Here is a 19,607-nt window from a genome sequence, read left to right as displayed (position 1 = left end):
TTTTTGACACCATACACACACACACACACACACACACACACACAAAATAAACACACACACACATGAGGTCGGATAATTAAGTTCTTGAACTCACCCTAGAAAAAGTGCTACATACCTCATTGCTGAATATCACTATGGTCACCTTCGAAGTACTCCCCTTGGGAAGCTATGCACCGATGCCAGCACCTAGTCCAACGCAAAGCAATTTTGGAACTCTTTATCTGGAATGGACATAAAAGCTGTCGTCGTATTACCCTTGATGTCCTGAATGTCATCAAAATGTCTTCCTTTCAATATTTCCTTTATCTTTGGGTAAAAAAAGAAGTCATTGGGGGCCAGATCAGGTGAATAGGGAGGGTGTTCCAATACAGTTATTAGTTTACTGGCTAAAAACTCCCTCACAGAAGGAGTTGTAAAAACCTCACATGTGAGCTTGTGCATTGTAATGATGCAAGAGCCATGAATTGTTGGCGAAAAGTTCAAGTCATTTTTGTCTTTTTCACACAGCCTTTTAGCACTTCCAAATAGTAAACCTGGTTAACTGTTTGTCCAGTTGGTACAAATTCATAAGGAATAATCCCTCTGATATCAAAAAAAGTTTAGCAGCATCATGGCAACAAGGTCGCAAATTTAGTTGTCTGACCTTGTGTGTATGTGTGTATATATATATATATATATATATATATATATATATATATATATATGTATGTGTGTATATATATATATATATATATATATATATATATATATATATCCAGTATTGGAGACATTGTCTGTCACATTGTTCACTCCTCTTAGGATTTGATTCTGGGGGGAAAAGTTTCTCCCTTAAAGTAATGGTAGGTTCCCCTCTGTTAGGTATGTATATTGAACAATATCACAGACAATGTCTCCAATACTGTTTTTAAAACAAGTGTCTGAACAATATTTATATGGCTGTTTCTTCTTTCTATTCTTAGTGTAAGACAAAGGTATAAATAAAGGTTATTTTGAGTGGTTGGGCAGAGTGGAGGTCGGGCTGGGACTGAGCTAATAAGATTCAGATTGTCACTTTCCAGTCATGTTGCATGATACCAGGACAGAACTCAGAATGACAGATGGGAGAACTTCAGCTAAGACTTACTTTCTTGGACCACCTCCTCGTTGCCTGTTACCTGTGCAATCCTTTCCCTGCCATAAACACACACACACACACACACACACACACACACACACACACACACACTGTAGTCAGGATACTAATGTGCAATCTGCTAGACAGGTGTCCCTTCTTTCTTGTATCCTAATCTGGTCCTTATCCTTCTCCACTATCTTTTGACTTTCTTGACCTGACAAGGCCATGGGTCAGGTCATGGGTCATGTCATGGATCAGCCCTGTCATCAGATTCATTCCTCAACTCTGTCATATAAGCCTGCTGGAGAAACCCTCCAGACCTTAGTTGATTTTGCATCTTCTGTGTGCCTCCATTCTAACTATATTCAGTGATGACTTGGTCACTGCCTAATGGGGAACTGCCCCATCCTCATGAGTCCTCACAATCCATGGCCTAGGAAAGTGCCTGGCACATTAAATAGGTCTCCCATTAACGATAAATGAGTAGATGGGTGGGTGCAGGGATGGAGGAATGAATCTAATACGGGAAACAAGCAGGATACACTACAGAGGCCTAAAAACTCAGACGCCTACTCTGCAGCCTTGGCCTCCCTGTGGAACACAGTGCCATAGGGCATTTGAGCCATGGAGAGTTGACAAATACAGGCTCCCACAAAGAGCAAACCTTTAAAACAGGATACTATGACCTGGTGGACAGCAGACACAAGAACTCTCCTCCTCCCAAGGTTCTGGTCTCTTGGTCCATAACCACATTGTTTGCCTAGCCCTAGGCAATTGTGACCCTCAGGGGCTCAAACTCTTTAGCAGATGCTGAGGAAAAGAGAATGTCTCTATCCCCTCCCCAGCTGTCCTTACTTCTCTAAAAGCCAAATTCATTGGCAGGCCTGAGTTCATTGAGGTGAAGAAGAAGGGTCTTAAAAATGACTCACTGCAGCTTTGGGATCACCCTAAATGTCATTCATGAGTGACGTAGGACAGGGCCCCAATGCGACCAAACTTCTCTTTCCACAGCTGCCCTGCCTTCCTCTACCCCGTTATTTATTTATTTTTTTAAGATTTAGGACTTTATTGGGGAACAGTGTGTACTTCCAGGCCTTTTCTCCAAGTCAAGTTGTTGTCCTTTCAGTCTTAGTTGGAGGGCGCAGCTCAGCTCCAGGTCCAGTTGCGGTTTTCTAGTTGCAGGGGGCACAGCCCACCATCCTTTGCGGGACTCGAGGAGTTGAACCGGCAACCTTGTGGTTGAGAGCCCACTGGTCCATGTGGGAATCGAACCAGCAGCCTTCGGAGTTAGGAACATGGAGCTCTAACTGCCTGAGCCACTGGGCCGGCCCTACCCCCTGTTGTTAATACATTATCCTGGACATTGAAACCCTAGTCATTCCTAGATCAGGGCTGCTGGGTGATTAAGGACATAAGGACAAGATGAATCAGGTTAATAATGAAAAGGGCAATCAGAAAAGAGAATCCCCTCAGCTGTGATTTCTGCTGCCCTTTGGGTGGGAATCCTGTAAACATAGCAACAGTCCCTAGGAAGATCCCTGAAGAAATGGAGAATTCAGATCAGATTTAGAAAACGGGAAATCTGGACACCCAACTAAAGGCTTTCCTGTTCCTAAAAACTGACCCATCTTATTAGCCCTTCCCGTGTAAGCCAGAAGGTGGCACCACTATTAGGGAATTCAAAACCAAAACTAAATTAAACTGGAAACAGATTTTTTTTTTTTTTTGGTTTTGTTTATGCAAATAGTTCATTCCCCACAACATTCCTCCGGGAATGGTCCCCTCTTCCTGCTCCACAGTCATTCTTCCCTCCCCCTTGCCTCCTCTGCATGACTGCTCTCTCCCTCCATACAGAGTGGATGAGAGCTATCGGGAGAGTCCAGAATCTGAAAAAGCAGGACTTGAGAAATGTGAGTAAGGCTGATGGGGATCAAGGAGGGAGGGAGAAATCAGAGAAGAGAACCCTTGGCACGGGAGGCAGCCTGCTCCCAAATTTATTCGGGGAGACAGGAACAGCCTTTCCCTCCCCATATCCCTTATCTATTCCAGTGTGTACACGCGTGCACACGCATGCACACACACAAACACATAATCCCCATCCTTTCTCCTAGGACTAAAGGAGACCTCAAACATATGAGGTTATGGACATATCCCCTTCTTCCTCCCAGCTCATAGCAGGGGAGCAGCAAGATGGGGGGCTGTCCTCCGTGCATCTCCCCATAATCCATAGGCGATTTCTCCCAGAGGCCTTTGCTAAGTCTTTGGGAACCCTTTCAGAGAACCGTGACTGAAAACCCTCACCCTCAATTAACTGGTCCCAAGCCAACCTTATTCCGGGAAGGGGAGGGGAATGATGGGACAGGGCAGGGGAGGAGGATGGGGAGAAAGGTGAAGGCAGTGTGATGACCTCTGGACTGGACACTGCCCTGGGGAGGAACACCCAATACAGCAGCTGCAGAGACAGGCCTCCCCACTCTACCCACCCCTATCTAGAGCATCTGTGAGGTCTAGAATGGACAGAGAGGAAAATGCCCATCAGTATAACCATCCCATCCCCCGCCCCAGCCACTGTCCAAACAGCCCTCCAGATCCCTCTTTCTTTTTGGCAGGTGGCTTTTATACATCCTGGTGCCAGTCCTGTTCTGCAGGGTGGGAGGCTCCATCCACATCCCACAGGAGCTCTTTGGGGAGGTGACTTCCCCTCTGTACCCCAAACCTTACCCCAACAACTTTGAGACAACCACTGTGATCACGGTCCCCACAGGATACAGGGTGAAGCTCGTCTTCTGGCATTTTGACCTGGAGCCTTCTGAAGGCTGTTTCTATGACTATGTCAAGGTAGGAGGTCAGGTCGGGAGGGGAAGGGAGAGCTAGGTGTCTCTGGAACCTGAAGACTTGTGCTCTAATCACCCTGGATAGCACTTTCCACCCATGGACACAGCCTCAGCCCTGTAAAAGCTGATGGCTCAGTTGAGTTCTGGGAGTCAGGTGATACCATGGATGGTGTCCACTGGTTTTAGAAGCCCTCACTGAGCACTGGGAAAGAAACACAGAAGAGGGAAGGTACAGTCCCACTCTCAGGAAACGTACTGTCCACAGGAGTCAGAAAAGCCTTTCCCATCTGTTTCCTTGCTGGGAGTCTTTGAGAAACCACTTCCCTGTTTCCATTGAAAATATCACCATGATTGCCGCCTCATCAAAAACACAGCAACATGGGGAAGAGAAATGTGTGCAGTGGTAGCTCAGGCATAGCCTTCAGCAGGGACAATGGGATCAGTCTCTTCACCTCTGTAAAAACCAAGGGTACTATCCCAGTCCCATTTTTCTACATCCAATAAAAATGAAATTCTAGATTCAGGATTCAGGTAGAGCCTACACATGTCTAATAAATACTATTCCTAGAAGACCTCCTGGAGGTTGTGAGAGGATAACATGAAAATGATACATCTCTAGCCCAGAGGACTTGAGAAGTTTGCAGTGTTGAGAGGAAGGGTCTTGGTGGCAAGGATAGTGAGGAATGGGATGGAGGGAAAGAACATCTTCTGCTTGGCAATGCTTGCTGATGCTAAGGCCAGTACCCGTCCCCAGAGGCTCACATTCAGCTGTACATATCAGGAGGCATGGCTGAATGTGAATAGTTTGAATAAGGTGAGGTGGAATAAGAAGATAGAAATTAAAGCAGACCAGTCCAGGCTCTAGGAATGAAGGAATGATAAAGCCTGGGTAGAGACAACCAGGATTCCAATGGAAGACAGGCATGGTGGGGGGGGGGAGGGGAATGAAGAAAGCTCTGAAACATGCTGGGGGAACATAAATAGGGAAGGGGCGATGTAGCAGGCACAAGAGAATGTGCAAAGAGTTAGCCAATGAGAGACTCAGGTGGGCAGGAGAAAGTCACCCGGAGAAGTTTGCAACAGCCAGAGCCCAGCAGGTAGAGTCCAGGCAGAGGCCATTCCAGCGATGGGGCATGATTCACTCGGGCCGAGAAAGAGGACAGTCACTGACCTGCTACATGGGATGTCTCAACAGCCCTTCTTCCTAACCCTTCTCCTTCTTCCACCAGATTTCTGCTGATAAGAAAACCCTGGGGAGGTTCTGTGGGCAACTGGGTTCTCCACTGGGCAACCCCCCAGGAAAGAAGGAATTTATGTCCCAAGGGAACAAGATGCTACTGACCTTCCACACAGACTTCTCCAATGAGGAAAATGGCACCGTCATGTTCTACAAGGGCTTCCTGGCCTACTACCAAGCTGTGGGTGAGTGGTCCCCGGGTGCCCTTTTTACAGGCCTCAGTCATACAGAATGGGGACCAGAGGAAGGGAATCTTGAATCCAAACAAGCAGGAAACCTGGCCTTCCTTGTTTTTTCCTTCAAGAGAGCTTTTTCCAGAAGAGGACTATCAACCTGGGCCCTGTCCCCATTGGGCAGTACCCAGAAAGCATTAGAGAAGCCTGCAGGTCCAGGTGGCCAGGAGCTGACTTGGTCTTTAGGCCTCTGACGAGTGACCTCTCTAAGACCAGGACTACTGCAGAAGTCCCCTGGTAAGAATATAATCTTTCCTTCCGGAATCTCTTCCAGACCTCGATGAATGTGCTTCCCAGCTTAACTCAGTTGAGGAGAATATCCAGCCCAAGTGCCAGCACCTGTGTCACAACTATGTTGGTGGCTACTTCTGTTCCTGCCGTACAGGCTATGAGCTTCAGAAGAATAGGCATTCTTGCCAGGGTGAGGACGGGTGGTGTGGGAGGGAGGCAGAGGCTAAGCAAAGCTTGCTGAGCCAGCCAGAGAGACTCCTGATGACCTTCTCCCTGCTCTGCTCTCACAGTCAAGTGCAGCAATGAGCTGTACACAGAGCCATCAGGCTACGTGTCCAGCCTGGAGTACCCCCAGCCCTACCCACCTGACCTGCGCTGCAACTACAGCATCAGGGTGGAGCGGGGCCATACCATCCACCTCAAGTTTCTGGAGCCTTTTGAAATCGATGACCACCAGCAAGTACACTGCCCCTATGACCAGCTGCAGGTACAGCCATCCTACCCTACCCCCAGAGAGACCCTTCCCTCTCCTTCCTATCCCCACTTGGCTCTTCTCATCCCTACTACCTGCTGGCTCGTCTGGCCAATTGGGACAAGAATGACCAACATCACACATGGGCTGGACAAGCTCCCACACAACTGGAAGTGGGTCCTGTGAACCCCTTTACCCTTTCCGCTAAAAACATACACAAAGCAAGATTCCCACCACCACCACCACCACCTCGGCCCTGTGGGAAAATATCTGCAATGGGGAGATGACCCTCACTCCTCCCTCACCAGATCTATGCCAGTGGGAGGAACATCGGTGAATTCTGTGGGAAGCAAAGGCCTGCTGCCCTTGATTCCAGCAGCAATGCCGTGGATCTGCTGTTCTTCACAGACGACTCAGGGGACAGCCGGGGCTGGAAGCTACACTACACCACTGAAAGTAAGGTTACCTGAGGGCCTCCCTCACTGGCCAGCAATGGGGCAGGATCAGGTGGGGAGAAAGAAGGCAAGTGACTCTGAAACAAATGTACCCTCTGGTCTCCCCCACAGTCATAAAGTGCCCCCAGCCCAAGACTCTAGACGAGTTCACCATCATCCAGGACCTGCAGCCTCAGTACCAGTTCCGTGACTACTTTATTGTCACCTGCAAACAAGGCTACCAGCTCTTGGAGGTAAGAGCCCAGGGCTGAGGGAGAGAGCTGGCCCAGCATTCCAGGAGTAATTCAGATGGATAGGCCCACAGCAGATTTAGGTTCAGCCCCAGGTGGAATCACAGATGTTAGAGTTGGAAGGGCCACCTGGTCTCCCAACTCTCAAACTTGACTGTACATTGGAAACTCTTGGAGTCTAAAAAATACTGATATCTGGGTCCCCTGCTAGAGACTGATTGCACTAGTATGGAGTGCAACCTGGGCATCGGGACTGTTTAAAGCTACCAAGGTGATTCTAATTATAGCCAAGTTCAAGAACTAATGACACAATCTAACAACTCATTGTAGAATTAGGAACTGAAAAGACAGGGGCGGAAGTGGAGCGCCAGGAGTGATTCACTTGATATCACAGTGATTTTGTACAGCGGGAACCTGCACCAAGTCTTCTGCCTCTTGTTTCGGGCTCTTTTATGTACGTTGGTGGTCTGACCATGGACCCACCTGAGTTCTTTGCAAACTCAGGAAAGAATGTGGTTTTATTCATTGGCCCATCTCACAAAAGCTGGTAAATTTAAATGCTATTTTGAAAAACATACAATTGGAATTACCCCTGGCCAAGGACACATGACTGGACAACCTATCTTTGTTAAATAGATCCACTTGGAAGACCTAATCAGAATGAGAGAAGAGACCTTTGGTACGTCCTTAAGTAGTAATCAATTCATTTAACAAACATTTTTAGTGTTTACTGTCAGGCAGTATGTTAGATGCTGGAGGTACAGTAAAAAGAAACGCACATCACACAGCCTTCATGGAATTTATTTACATTTGATGGTTGAGAACTGGGTGTCCTGGGCTCAGAAGACTGCAGACTCACATACTCTTTGCTTGTGTTACAACCCTCCCGTTCTGTGCCACCCCGACCCTTACCTTGGCAGTGGCCATTCACATCATAGAATTTAAAGCAAGTCATACAATGTATCTCACATTATTTATATTTTGCTCAGACATCCTAATTCTCACACACATTCTTTTGCAATCTTTTCCAGGGCTAACTCTTTGGAGTGATTGTTGATCTTAATAAAATTCATATTGTCCAATGACTTTTCGTTTCATAGGGTGCCATTTTCTTGCCTTGTCCCCACTATCTCCTCAGTTACAGCAGCACTTCACACATCAGCATCTCAAGCACCCTAGAGAGTGGCTGGCCTGCACCAGTATTTTGGGAAAGACCCTTTCCCTTAAGAAAACTGCAAATCAGGAGAGATGAAATGATGCAGGCATAGACTGGCAGGGCACTCCACAGGGAGAGCAACATGGCTCTACTTCAGGGAAGAGTCTTTTGTTTCAATGTAGAGAAAACACACAAACAGACTTGTTATTTTTTCAGTTTAAAATTGTGGGGTTCAACTGGACCTCAATGGAAATAGACAAGAGTCTACCTAGAGAGAGGATTATTGGGTCTGACAGTTTTAGCCCTTTCTCTGACTTTCTGCTGTATGACTCAGTGCTCCCATTTGTAACTCTGGTCTGAGAGGAAGGACTGTCTAGGGAGAAGGACAAAAGAGCCACATCCACAGGGGTGCTGAGGTCTGAGAGCTTGAGAACTGTCTTTGCACTTCCTACTGTGTGGGAAAGGGCAGGAAGCGAGCTGTAATGCCACCTTGTACTAATGGCACGTCTACCTCTGCTCAAACAGGGGAACCAGGTACTGCTCTCCTTCACAGCTGTCTGCCAGGATGATGGCACATGGCATCGTGCCATGCCCAGGTGCAAGAGTAAGTCACAACTCAGGATGTGTCTGCCCCTGGGGACTTTCCACCCCCTAGTCTTGGGGACCTAGGCTGAGAAGTGAAGAGTGGGTCTGTATTAAGCCTTTCTCCAAAAGATCCTTGACTTGTCCTTTGAAACCTATGGCCCATCTCAGGAGGCAGCCCTCATCTCAGCTGGATTGATGGTCTCTACCAAGAACTGAATTTCACTCTATCCATTTCCCATCCATCGCAAGTGCCCCTCACTGACCATATTTCCCTGACGTTCTCAGCCTGTTCTGTGGGCAGAGAATTCATATTCCTCCCACTGAAGTTCCAGTACAATCATTGTCAGCTTTCACATGGCCTTCTGTTCTCTCCCAGTCAAGGACTGTGGACAGCCTCGAAACCTGCCTAATGGGGCCTTCAATTATACCACCACAAAGGGGGTAAACACCTACCAGGCTCGTATCCAGTACTATTGCCAGGAACCATATTACAAGATGAAGACCAGAGATGGTAGCAGCGAGTCTGAGAGAGGTAAGGACCCATGCAAATGGCAGTTTTCTCCCTTCCATCTGCTAGAGACATCTGAGATTTCTTCTGATAGAATCCCTAAGGACTGTATATCAAGATCTGCCCAAGACACTGGTTTCAGGGGCCTAAAGTACAGTGCCAAGAGGCATCTAATAAGGTTGAAGAAGGAGGCACCTGAGTGATACAAAGAAAGACTCGAATCTCATAGTCAGCTCCCTCTTACCACCACCACCACGATTGGCACCCCCACCACCATCACCATTATCACAGCCATCATCACCACCACCCCCACTTCCAACATCACCACCACCACCACCACCGCAATCACCATCACCACCACTACAAACGCCATCATACTACCACTACTACCATCACCACCAGCACCACCACTACCAATAACAAAAAGACATCATCACTACCAACAACACCAACACCAGCACAATTACCATCATTACTACCATCACCAACACCCGCACAACAATCCTCACCATTACAGCTATATCAGTGGGACTTCCCCCCACATTCTCCCCACATACCTCTTCAGGCTGCAATGTTGTGGTTTTTTTGCATTTATTTTTACTACATGACTCTCAAATGCATCTATGGGTATCTTTAAGACTTTTTTTAAATAAAAGAAGTCACATGCTTTCTAGATTTAAAACATGCAAGAAAAAATATCTTATTATAGGTTGTGTATATCTTTTTTTTTTTCCCCATTGGTTTCACCTTCTTTTTTTTTTTTCTTTTTTTTTAATTAATTTTATTGGGGTGACAATTGTTAGTAAATTTACATAGATTTCAGGTGTACAATTCTGTATTACATCGTCTATAAATCCCATTGTGTGTTCACCACCCAGAGTCAGTTCTCCTTCCATCACCATATATTTGATCCCCTTTACCCTCATCACCCACCCCCCACCCCCTTACCCTCTGGTAACCACTAAATTATTGTCTGTGTCTATGAGTTTTTGTTTCTCATTTGTTTGTCTTGTTCTTTTTGGTTTATATACCACATATCAGTGAAATCATAGGGTTCTCTGCTTTTTCTGTCTGACTTGTTTCACTTAGCATTATTCTCTCGAGATCCATCCATGTTGTCACAAATGTTCCTATATCATCTTTCCTTAACGCCGAATAGTATTCCATTGTGTATATGTACCACAACTTCTTTATCCATTCATCTATCGAAGGACATTTTGGTTGTTTCCATGTCTTGGCCACCGTAAACAAAGCTGCAATGAACATTGGCGTACACGTGTCTCTATAGAGAAATGCTTTTATATTTTTGGGGTAGATACCCAGGAGAGCGATTGCTGGGTCATATGGTAATTCTATTCGTAATTTCTTGAGGAACCTCCACACTGCCTTCCATAGCGGCTGCACCAGTCTGCATTCCCACCAACAGTGTATGAGAGTTCCTTTTTCTCCACAGCCTCTCCAACACTTGTTACTATTTGTTTTGTTGATGAAAGCCATTCTGACTGGGGTGAGGTGATATCTCATTGTGGTTTTCATTTGCATTTCTCTGATGATTAGCGATGTTGAGCATTTTTTCATATGTCTATTTGCCATTTGTATATCCTCTTTGGAGAAATGTCTCTTCAGGTCCTCTGTCCATTTTTCAATTGGGTTGTTTGTTTTTTTGTTGTTGAGTTTCATGAGTTCCTTGTATATTTTGGATATTAGCCCCTTATCAGAGGAACTGTTTGCGAAAATCTTCTCCCATTCAGTTGGTTGCCTCATTATTTTGTCAATAGTTTCTTTTGCTGTGCAGAAGCTTTTCAATTTCATATAATCCCATTTGTTTATTTTAGTTTTTACTTCCATTGCCTTTGGAGTCAAATTCATAAAATGCTCTTTGAACCCAAGATCCATAAGTTTAGTACCTATGTTTTCTTCAATGCAGTTTATTGTGTCAGGTCTTATGCTTAAGTCTTTGATCCATTTTGAATTAATTTTGGTACATGGTGACAGATAGCAGTCCAGTTTTATTCTTTTGCACGTAGCTATCCAATTCTGCCAGCACCATTTATTGAAGAGGCTGTCTTTTTTCCATTGTATGTTTTTTGTATGTTCTTTGTCAAAAATTATCTGTCCATATTTATATGGTTTTATTTCTGGGTTCTCAATTCTATTCCATTGGTCTATGTGTCTGTTTTTCCGCCAATACCAAGCTGTTTTGATTATTGTAGCCCTGTAGTACAAGGAAAAATCAGGGAGTGTAATACCTCCAGTATTGTTCTTTTTTTTTAATATTGCTTTGGCTATTCGGGGTCTTTTGTGGTTCCAAACAAATCTGATGATTTTTTGTTCTATTTCTTTAAAAAATGCCATTGGGATTTTAATGGGGATTGCATTAAATCTGTATATGGCTTTGGGTAATATGGCCATTTTAACTATGTTGATTCTTCCAATCCATGAGCACGGAATGTCTTTCCATTTCTTTGTGTCTTCTTCAATTTCTTTCAAAAATGTCTTATAGTTTTCAGCATATAAATCCTTCACATCCTTGGTTAAGTTTATTCCTAGGTATTTTATTCTTTTTGCTGCAATTGCAAAAGGAATTGTTTTTTCTATCTCTTTTTCTGAGATTTCATTGTTGGTATATAGGAAAGCAATGGACTTTTGTACGTTGATTTTGTAGCCAGCAACTTTACTATATTCATTGATTGTTTCTAATAGCTTTTTGGTGGAGTCTTTAGGGTTTTCTATGTATAGCATCATGTCATCTGCAAAGAGTGACAATTTAACTTCTTCATTCCCAATTTGGATGCCTTTTATTTCTTTCTCTTGCCTGATAGCTCTGGCGAGGACTTCCAACACTATGTTGAAAAGCAGAGGTGATAGGGGACAACCTTGTCGTGTTCCTGAACGTAGAGCAAAGGGCTTCAGCTTTTCACCATTAATTATGAGGTTAGCTGAGGGCTTGTCGTATATGGCCTTTATTATGTTGAGGTATTTTCCTTCTATACCAATTTTAGTAAGTGTTTTAATCATAAATGGATGTTGTATCTTATCAAATGCTTTTTCTGCATCAATTGATAGAATCATATGATTTTTGTCCTTTATTTTGTTTATGTGATGTATCACATTGATGGATTTGCGAATGTTGAACCATCCTTGTGCCCCGGGGATGAACCCCACTTGGTCGTGATGAATAATCTTTTTAATGCATTGTTGTATTCGATTTGCTAGAATTTTGTTTAGGATTTTAGCATCTGTATTCATCAGAGATATAGGTCTGTAGTTTTCTTTTTTTGTGTTGTCCTTACCAGGTTTTGGTATCAGGGTAATGTTGGCCTCATAAAATGAGTTAGGGAGTACTGACTCTTCTTCAATTTTTTGGAAGAGTTTGAGCAGGATTGATATTAGATCCTCTTTGAAGGTTTGGTAGAATTCACTGGTGAAGCCATCTGGTCCAGGAGTTTTGCTTTTGGGAAGGTTTTTGATGACTGATTCAATTTCGTTACTGGTGATCGGCCTGTTTAGATTTTCCACTTCTTCTTGGTTCAGCCTTGGAAGGCTATATGTTTCTAAGAACTTGTCCATTTCTTCTAAGTTATTAAATTTGGTGGCATATAGTCCTTCATAGTATTCTTGGATAATCCTTTGTATTTCTGTGGTGTCCGTGATAACTTCCCCTTTTTCATTTCTGATTTTGTTAATTAGTGTCTTCTCTCTTTTTATCTTAGTGAGTCTAGCCAAGGGTTTGTCGATTTTGTTAATCTTTTCAAAGAACCAGCTTTTTGTCACATTAATTTTTTCTATTGTCTTTTTGTTCTCTATTTCATTTAGTTCTGCTCTGATTTTTGTTATTTCCTTTCTTCTGCTGACCTTGGGTTTCGCTTGTTCTTCTTTTTCTAGTTTTTTAAGGTGTAACATGAGGTTATTTATTTGGGATTTTTCTTGTTTCTTGAGATAGGCCTGTAATGATATAAATTTCCCTCTTAAAACTGCTTTCGCGGCATCCCAAAAATTTTGGTAGGATGTATTTTCATTGTCATTTGTTTCTATGTATCTTTTGAGCTCTCCTCTAATTTCTTCTTTGACCCAGTCGTTCTTTAAAAGTATGTTGTTTAATCTCCATGTATTTGTGCTTTTTCCTGCTTTCTTTTTGCAGTTGATATCCAATTTCAAAGCTTTGTGATCAGAGAATATGCTTGGTATGATTTCAATCTTCTTAAATTTGCTGAGGCTGATTTTGTGTCCCAATATATGGTCTATCCTTGAGAATGTTCCATGTACACTAGAAAAGAATGTATAGTCTGATGTTTTAGGATGAAGTGCTCTATATATGTCAATTATGTCCAATTCATCTAATGTGTCATTTAGGGCTGCGATTTCGTTATTTATCTTCTGTTTGGATGATCTATCCATAGCTGTCAATGATGTATTTAAGTCCCCTAGTATAATTGTGTTTTGGTCAATTTCTCCCTTTAGTTCTGTTAGTAGTTGCTTGGTATATTTCGGTGCTCCCTGATTGGGGGCATAAATATTGATGACTGTTATGTCTTCTTGTTGTATAGTCCCCTTTACCATTATGAAATGTCCATCTTTGTCTCTTGTTATCTTTTTCACCCTGAAGTCTGTTTCATCGGAAATCATTATGGCTACACCTGATTTTTTCTGGGTACCATTTGCTTGAAGTGTCAATTTCCACCCTTTCACTTTGAGTCTATGCTTGTCCTTGTAGCTGAGATGTGTCTCTTGTAGGCAGCATATGGTTGGGTTTAGTTTTTTGATCCAATCTGCTACTCTGTGTCTCTTTATTGGTGAGTTCAGTCCATTTACATTTAGGGTGATTATTGATATGTGAGGATTTCCTGTCATTCTGTCTTTAGTTTTCTGGTAAGGTTGTGTCTCCATTGTTTCTTTGCCTTTTTGTTGTTGTCTGTTATTTCTGTGTGGTAGTATTCTATGATGTTTCCCTCTGTTTCTTCTTTTACTACAGTATATATTTCAGTTCTGGATTTTTTTTGAGTGGTTACCCTTGAGTTTATGTAAAAGAAAGTTTGATATTTAGAGTATTCCAGTTTCTTCAGTACGCTTACTTTCTCTATTCCCATATTCCAGTTCAGGCCTTTACGCTCCCCCTTTTTATGTTTTGGTTGCCACAAGTTGTCCCTGTTGATGGTGGTCTAATAGCCTCCTTTAGTATTTCTTGTAGTGCAGGTCGTGTATTAGAAAATTCCCTCAGCTTCTGGATGTCTGGAAAGGTCTTTATTCCTCCTTCATATCTAAAGGAGATCTTTGCTGGATATATTATTCTTGGCTCATGATTTCTCTCTTTCAATAGTTTGAATATTTGGTTCCATTCCCTCCTAGCTTGTAGAGTTTCTGCTGAAAAATCTGATGATAATCTAATGGGCTTTCCTTTGTAAGTTACCGTCTTCTTTTCCCTGGCTGCCTTGAGGATTCTTTCTTTATCATTGATTTTAGACAGCTTCAATACAATGTGCCTTGGTGAAGGCCTGTTGGGATTGAGGTAATTAGGTGTTCTATTTGCTTCTTGGATTCGAGGATCCAGTTCTGTCCACAAGTTTGGGAAGTTCTCATCGACGATTTGTTTGAATATATTCTCTGTTCCCTTCCCTCTTTCTTCTCCTTCTGGTATGCCCATTATTCTTATATTGCTCTTTCTGATGGAGTCAGAAAGTTCTTGTAGAGTTCTTTCATTTCTTTTAAGTCTCAAGTCTCTTTCTTCTTCCCTCTGTGTAAATTCCAGGTTCCTATCTTCGATGTCACTGATTCTTTCCTCCATCTGGTCAACTCTACTACCTAAGCTGGATATTTTATTGTTAATTTCTTCTATTGAGTTCTTAATCTCCAGAAATTCTATTTGGTTCTTTTTCAAGATTTCAATCTCTTTTGTAAAATGCTCATGGTGTTCTTTGATTGTGTTTCTGAGTTCATTAAACTGCCTTTCTGTGTTTTCTTGCATCTCGTTCAGTTTTTTCAGAATTGCGATCTTGAATTCTCTGTCATTTAAATCACAAAGGTCCATATCTCTAAGTTCCTTTTCTGGAGACTTTTCACTTTCTTTCTGAGCTATCTTGTTGCCTTGGTTATTCATGGCAATCACTGATTTACTATTTCTCTTCCTAGACATCTACAGGAGTGTCTTCTGCAACAGGTTGATAGGTATGCGAAGAGCTTTTGGAGTTCCAAAGCTCTTTCTGCACCAGATTCAGAGCCCGTTTGTTTCAGCAGTTCTGTTTACTCCTGCAGGGATCCGCCCAGATAGGTGGGGCCAGGGGCGGGGTGAGTTGTGAGAGGTGGCCCAGAGCAATGGCGGCGACCACCACCACAGCCAGTCCTGCTTCCACAGCTCCCTCCCCTTTGCCGGAACTAGTTGAGCTGCGAATCTGTGTCTGCGGTCCACAGTTCTCAGAGCAGCAAATATTCTGTCCTTTGATCCGACACTGCTACTTTATCGCTTCTAGCACCGGGCAGGTGGGGGCGGGGCGAGCTCTGGGAGGGTAGGGAGGGGGCGGCTAGTCTCCGTGCCTAGGGCTTCCGTTCTCCGCTCGGCAGTGAGGGCTTAAACCACCGATTTCAGCCCTCTTCCCTCAGTCTTTGCTCCGAGGTCTGCCGTGAGCGAGTGTTGGGTTCAGCGGTTTTGTATGCTGCCCCCTCAGCCCTGCGGGCCGTGAGCGGAGCCCTAGCAAGGTTGTGTATATCTTATAGGCATTATTTAAGAGCTGGGCTTTGAAGTCAGGCAAACCTCACTTCGCATCTTGGTTCTAGAACTTAGAAGTTATATGACCTTGTATAAATTATTTAAGCTCAGTTTCCTTGCCTATGAAATTAGGGTAATAATGCATACCTGCAGGCATCACTGTGACACTTAAATGAGATAATGCAAATAAAATGCTTAGCAACAAGCATGGCACATTGTCAGCAATCAGAAAATGTAGTCACCATTTTTATCTACAATCCCATTACCAAGATACAGTCATTGATAAGATTTTAATATGTTCGTTCTAGGTTTTTGTGTCTATTTTCACAAATAGGGATCACATCAAACATATACAGCTAAGTATTCTGATATTTTCACATAACATTAAAACAAAAAAATATGAATGGAGCCTCTTAACACTTTTGATACTCCATCCTGATATAGTTGAACCTTTCGTTTGATGCTTGTCCATGCTGGTTCCAATTCTCCCCAGCCCTGTCCAACATACACAGTGATCACTGACCTCTGCAACCTGGTTTTCCTGCCATCCACCTCCCAATCTGATCATAGCTCCCTTTCCTTCAGGAATGTATACATGCACAGCACAGGGCATTTGGAAGAATGAACAGGAAGGAGAGAAGATTCCTCGGTGTTTGCCAGGTGAGTGGAAACCCTTTGGGTCCATCTTCAGTGACTTTCCACTTTGCAGGGCCTCAGAAAAAGCATTCACAGAGAATGGAGACAAAGTAAGTGGAGAGACACTCCAGCTTGAAGTCAAAAATAGACTCAAGGAGTAATGGAAAAGGAGGGGAGATGTTCCAGGAGAAAGGGAAAGAGAGACCAAGAGAACTGGGGGCTGTCCTGACATTCCAGCATTTTCACTGAGCAGATGAGAAATTAGGGAATAAAAACAGCAAGAAAAACCCCAGGAAGAAATAAACGAGAACAAGGAGAAGAAGCTGACAATAGGCCAGAGATGGGCTTATGGAATGGGAGGAGAAAGAGCCAGTAAGAGGGGATGAAAGAGGAACTAACTGACTAAAGGAGGGAAAAGGGGGTGACTGGAGCTGACTTGTCCTTGCTTTCGCTGTCTCTCTTCTCCAGTGTGTGGGAAACCGGTCCACCCTGTGGAAGAGAAGCAGCGCATCATTGGAGGGCAACAAGCAAAGATGGGCAACTTCCCCTGGCAGGCATTCACCAACATCCATGGGCGAGGGGGCGGAGCCTTGCTGGGCGATCGCTGGATCCTCACAGCTGCCCACACCCTCTACCCCAAGGAACACAACACCCAAACCAATGCCTCGGTGGATGTGTTCCTGGGCCACGTAAGCGTGGAAGAGATCACAAAACTAGGAAACCACCCTGTCCGCCGAGTCAGCATCCACCCAGACTACCGCCAGGATGAGTCCCACAATTTTGAGGGGGACATCGCCCTTCTGGAACTGGAAAATAGTGTCACCCTAGGCCCCAACCTCCTCCCCATCTGCCTCCCTGACAACGAGACCTTCTATGACAGGGGTCTCATGGGCTATGTCAGTGGTTTTGGGATAATGGAGGAGAGGATTGCAAACGACCTCAGATTTGTCCGTCTGCCGGTAGCTAAGCGAGAGGCATGTGAGAGGTGGCTCCGGGGTAAAAATAGGAACGACGTGTTTTCTCAAAGCATGTTCTGTGCTGGGGACCCGACTCTAAAGCAGGATGCGTGTCAGGGGGATAGTGGGGGGGTCTTTGCAGTGAGGGATAGGAACAATGACCGCTGGGTGGCCACGGGCATTGTATCCTGGGGCATCGGGTGTAGCAAGGGGTATGGTTTCTACACCAAATTACTCAACTACGTGGACTGGATCAAGAAAGAGATGGAGGAGGAAGGCTGAGCCCAGAATTTACTTGGTCAGGATCCAGAGAGCAGTGTTATATAAAAAAATTATCTGACATTGTTTATAACCACTAAGAATCCACATTAAAATCACTGATGCAGAAAGACACTGTGTGAAATAAATTCTCTTTTCTGTAATCCCATCCACATTCTTCACCTGAAACAATCCAAAGATCACCTTTCTTTCCTCCAAGGATTGCAGAAGATGTGTTCTACAATCTCTAGTTATCACTGTCCTATTCTATTTTTATACCATTGGGTAATTGAATAAAATTCTTTCCAAATAAAAGTTTATGAGAAATTCCAGTGTGTAAAATGAGTTAAAAGCAGCATTTGATCAGTATAAAAATATTTAATGTGGCCATATTTAAAATATCTACTTAAGAGGGCAATGAGCACAATTAACTTTATGCAAAAAATACACATTTACAATTAGGGTTGTAGATTATTTATTTCTGTATTTTGTTTTGATCATATAATATGAAGAAAACTCTGATTTTCCCATATACATAGTTGCAAATATAACAGATTTTTTAATAGCTCCAATTTCAAAATATTCCTTAAGATAGGAATGGTGTGAAATTTCTGTTTCCAAAGTGAATCATTAACAATATTCCTAAATAACTTATATTCCTTAAGATACATGTAAAGGTCAGAGAAAGACCCAAAACTGGGATAAGCATAGTAAATATTTATAATAGAACATTATCATGATGTTATTGCACAACTGACTCTTCTTGACTTGTTTGAATAAATTTACGTAAGCCAACACACCCAGGCCTAAATTTAAGAAGACCAGTGCAGCATTAAAACCTCACCAAGTAAAGACGAGTTTTTAAATTCAAATGCAGGTCCACAATCCCTAACCTGGTCCTCAGGGCCAAGTGCCTTTCAATATCCAAGATTTTACAAATTTCAGAAATGTAATATACTATTGGGTAATGTCCCCAACAGGCTAAAGCAGCATCCTGTAAAAGCAAATAATTCTTCTGAAAAACATTTGAAATGTGAGATAAATACTCTAAATTGCAACCCATCAACTCAGGTCAGATTTTTGCCACTAAATAAATTTAGGTGCCAAACTTATTAAAACACTTTCAGTTTTTAAGAGCACTTGAGATGTCAGGATTGTGTATTGCAGGAGTGTGGACTTGTATAGGTAGAAATGACAGGAAGACTTTTCATATAGTCAACACAAAAGCATACACAGTGGTGTACAGTACATTTGAGGGGCATATGTTGATTGTAATTTTCTTAGTGGTTAGAAATGTTTTCAGAAGTGAAGCACCCCCAGGATTCTAATGGAGGTGAGAGTGGAGTGGATGAAGGAGATGGAGGTGGTGAACACAAAAGCTAAAACTGAAAAATTGAATTATATTATGTCTAAGGTTCCAGGCAAATTTAAGATTCTAAGTCATTTGTCTTTATTGTGATCATCAAAGGTGACCCAGGACAGTCCAGTGACTGTTCTGATGTTCCTGGTTTCCATTCCCCTCCCCCATAGTTATGTGTATTTTATCCTTCAAGTGCACTAGAGTAGAAAAATAAGGACAAAACCAATGCCTTAAGAATAGACAATTGACAGAAAAGAAAATACAAATGCTTTTGGGCTTTGAGGCTTAACTTAACTCATTAAGAAAATATTTAAATTAAGACACAACCTCTACCTATAAGACTGGCAAACATAATATACTGTGTAGGTGACAACACAGAGAAAATAGTCACTCATGTGTTGCTTTTTGGAATATAAATTGGTACAAATTTTAAAAAGCAATTTGGCAACATATAATCAAAATTACAAATGCATGTGCCTTTGAGACAGCAATTCCACTTCCAGGAACTTTTCCCACAGATACTCTCACATATGAGATAAATGACATGTAAGAATACATGTCAGAATAGTCACTGCAGCATTGTTTTCAATAGCAAAGTATTCAAATCCTGAATTCTGCAAGGTCTGGTACCAAAGTTTCAAG

At 43.1% G+C, this 19,607-nt stretch overlaps 1 protein-coding gene across 1 annotated transcript; it reads left to right on the top strand.

The window, feature by feature from the left end:
* The first annotated feature begins 2,861 nt into the window (after positions 1–2,861).
* On the top strand, positions 2,862–17,938 carry C1R (complement C1r). Its single transcript, XM_081061077.1, has 11 exons — positions 2,862–3,024; positions 3,724–3,952; positions 5,178–5,370; positions 5,693–5,839; positions 5,940–6,136; positions 6,430–6,577; positions 6,688–6,809; positions 8,488–8,566; positions 8,924–9,079; positions 16,341–16,415; positions 16,860–17,938. Coding segments are annotated over exons 1-11 (2,118 nt in total). The 5' UTR covers positions 2,862–3,022; the 3' UTR covers positions 17,630–17,938.
* The last annotated feature ends 1,669 nt before the right edge of the window (positions 17,939–19,607 follow it).

This window comes from Rhinolophus hipposideros (assembly GCF_964194185.1).
Source record: "Rhinolophus hipposideros genome assembly, chromosome: 9".
Taxonomy (NCBI): domain Eukaryota; kingdom Metazoa; phylum Chordata; class Mammalia; order Chiroptera; family Rhinolophidae; genus Rhinolophus; species Rhinolophus hipposideros.
Note: the sequence above shows the minus strand (reverse complement) of the source record. Positions and strands in the feature narration are given on the sequence as shown.

What these genes read in the sequence shown, in the direction of transcription:
- C1R (XM_081061077.1), top strand. An exon ending in TAGCAGCGAGTCTGAGAGAG is followed by an intron (nt 9,080 to 16,340) that starts GTAAGGACCCAT and finishes CCTTTCCTTCAG; the next exon opens with GAATGTATACATGCACAGCA. An exon ending in GATTCCTCGGTGTTTGCCAG is followed by an intron (nt 16,416 to 16,859) that starts GTGAGTGGAAAC and finishes TCTCTTCTCCAG; the next exon opens with TGTGTGGGAAACCGGTCCAC.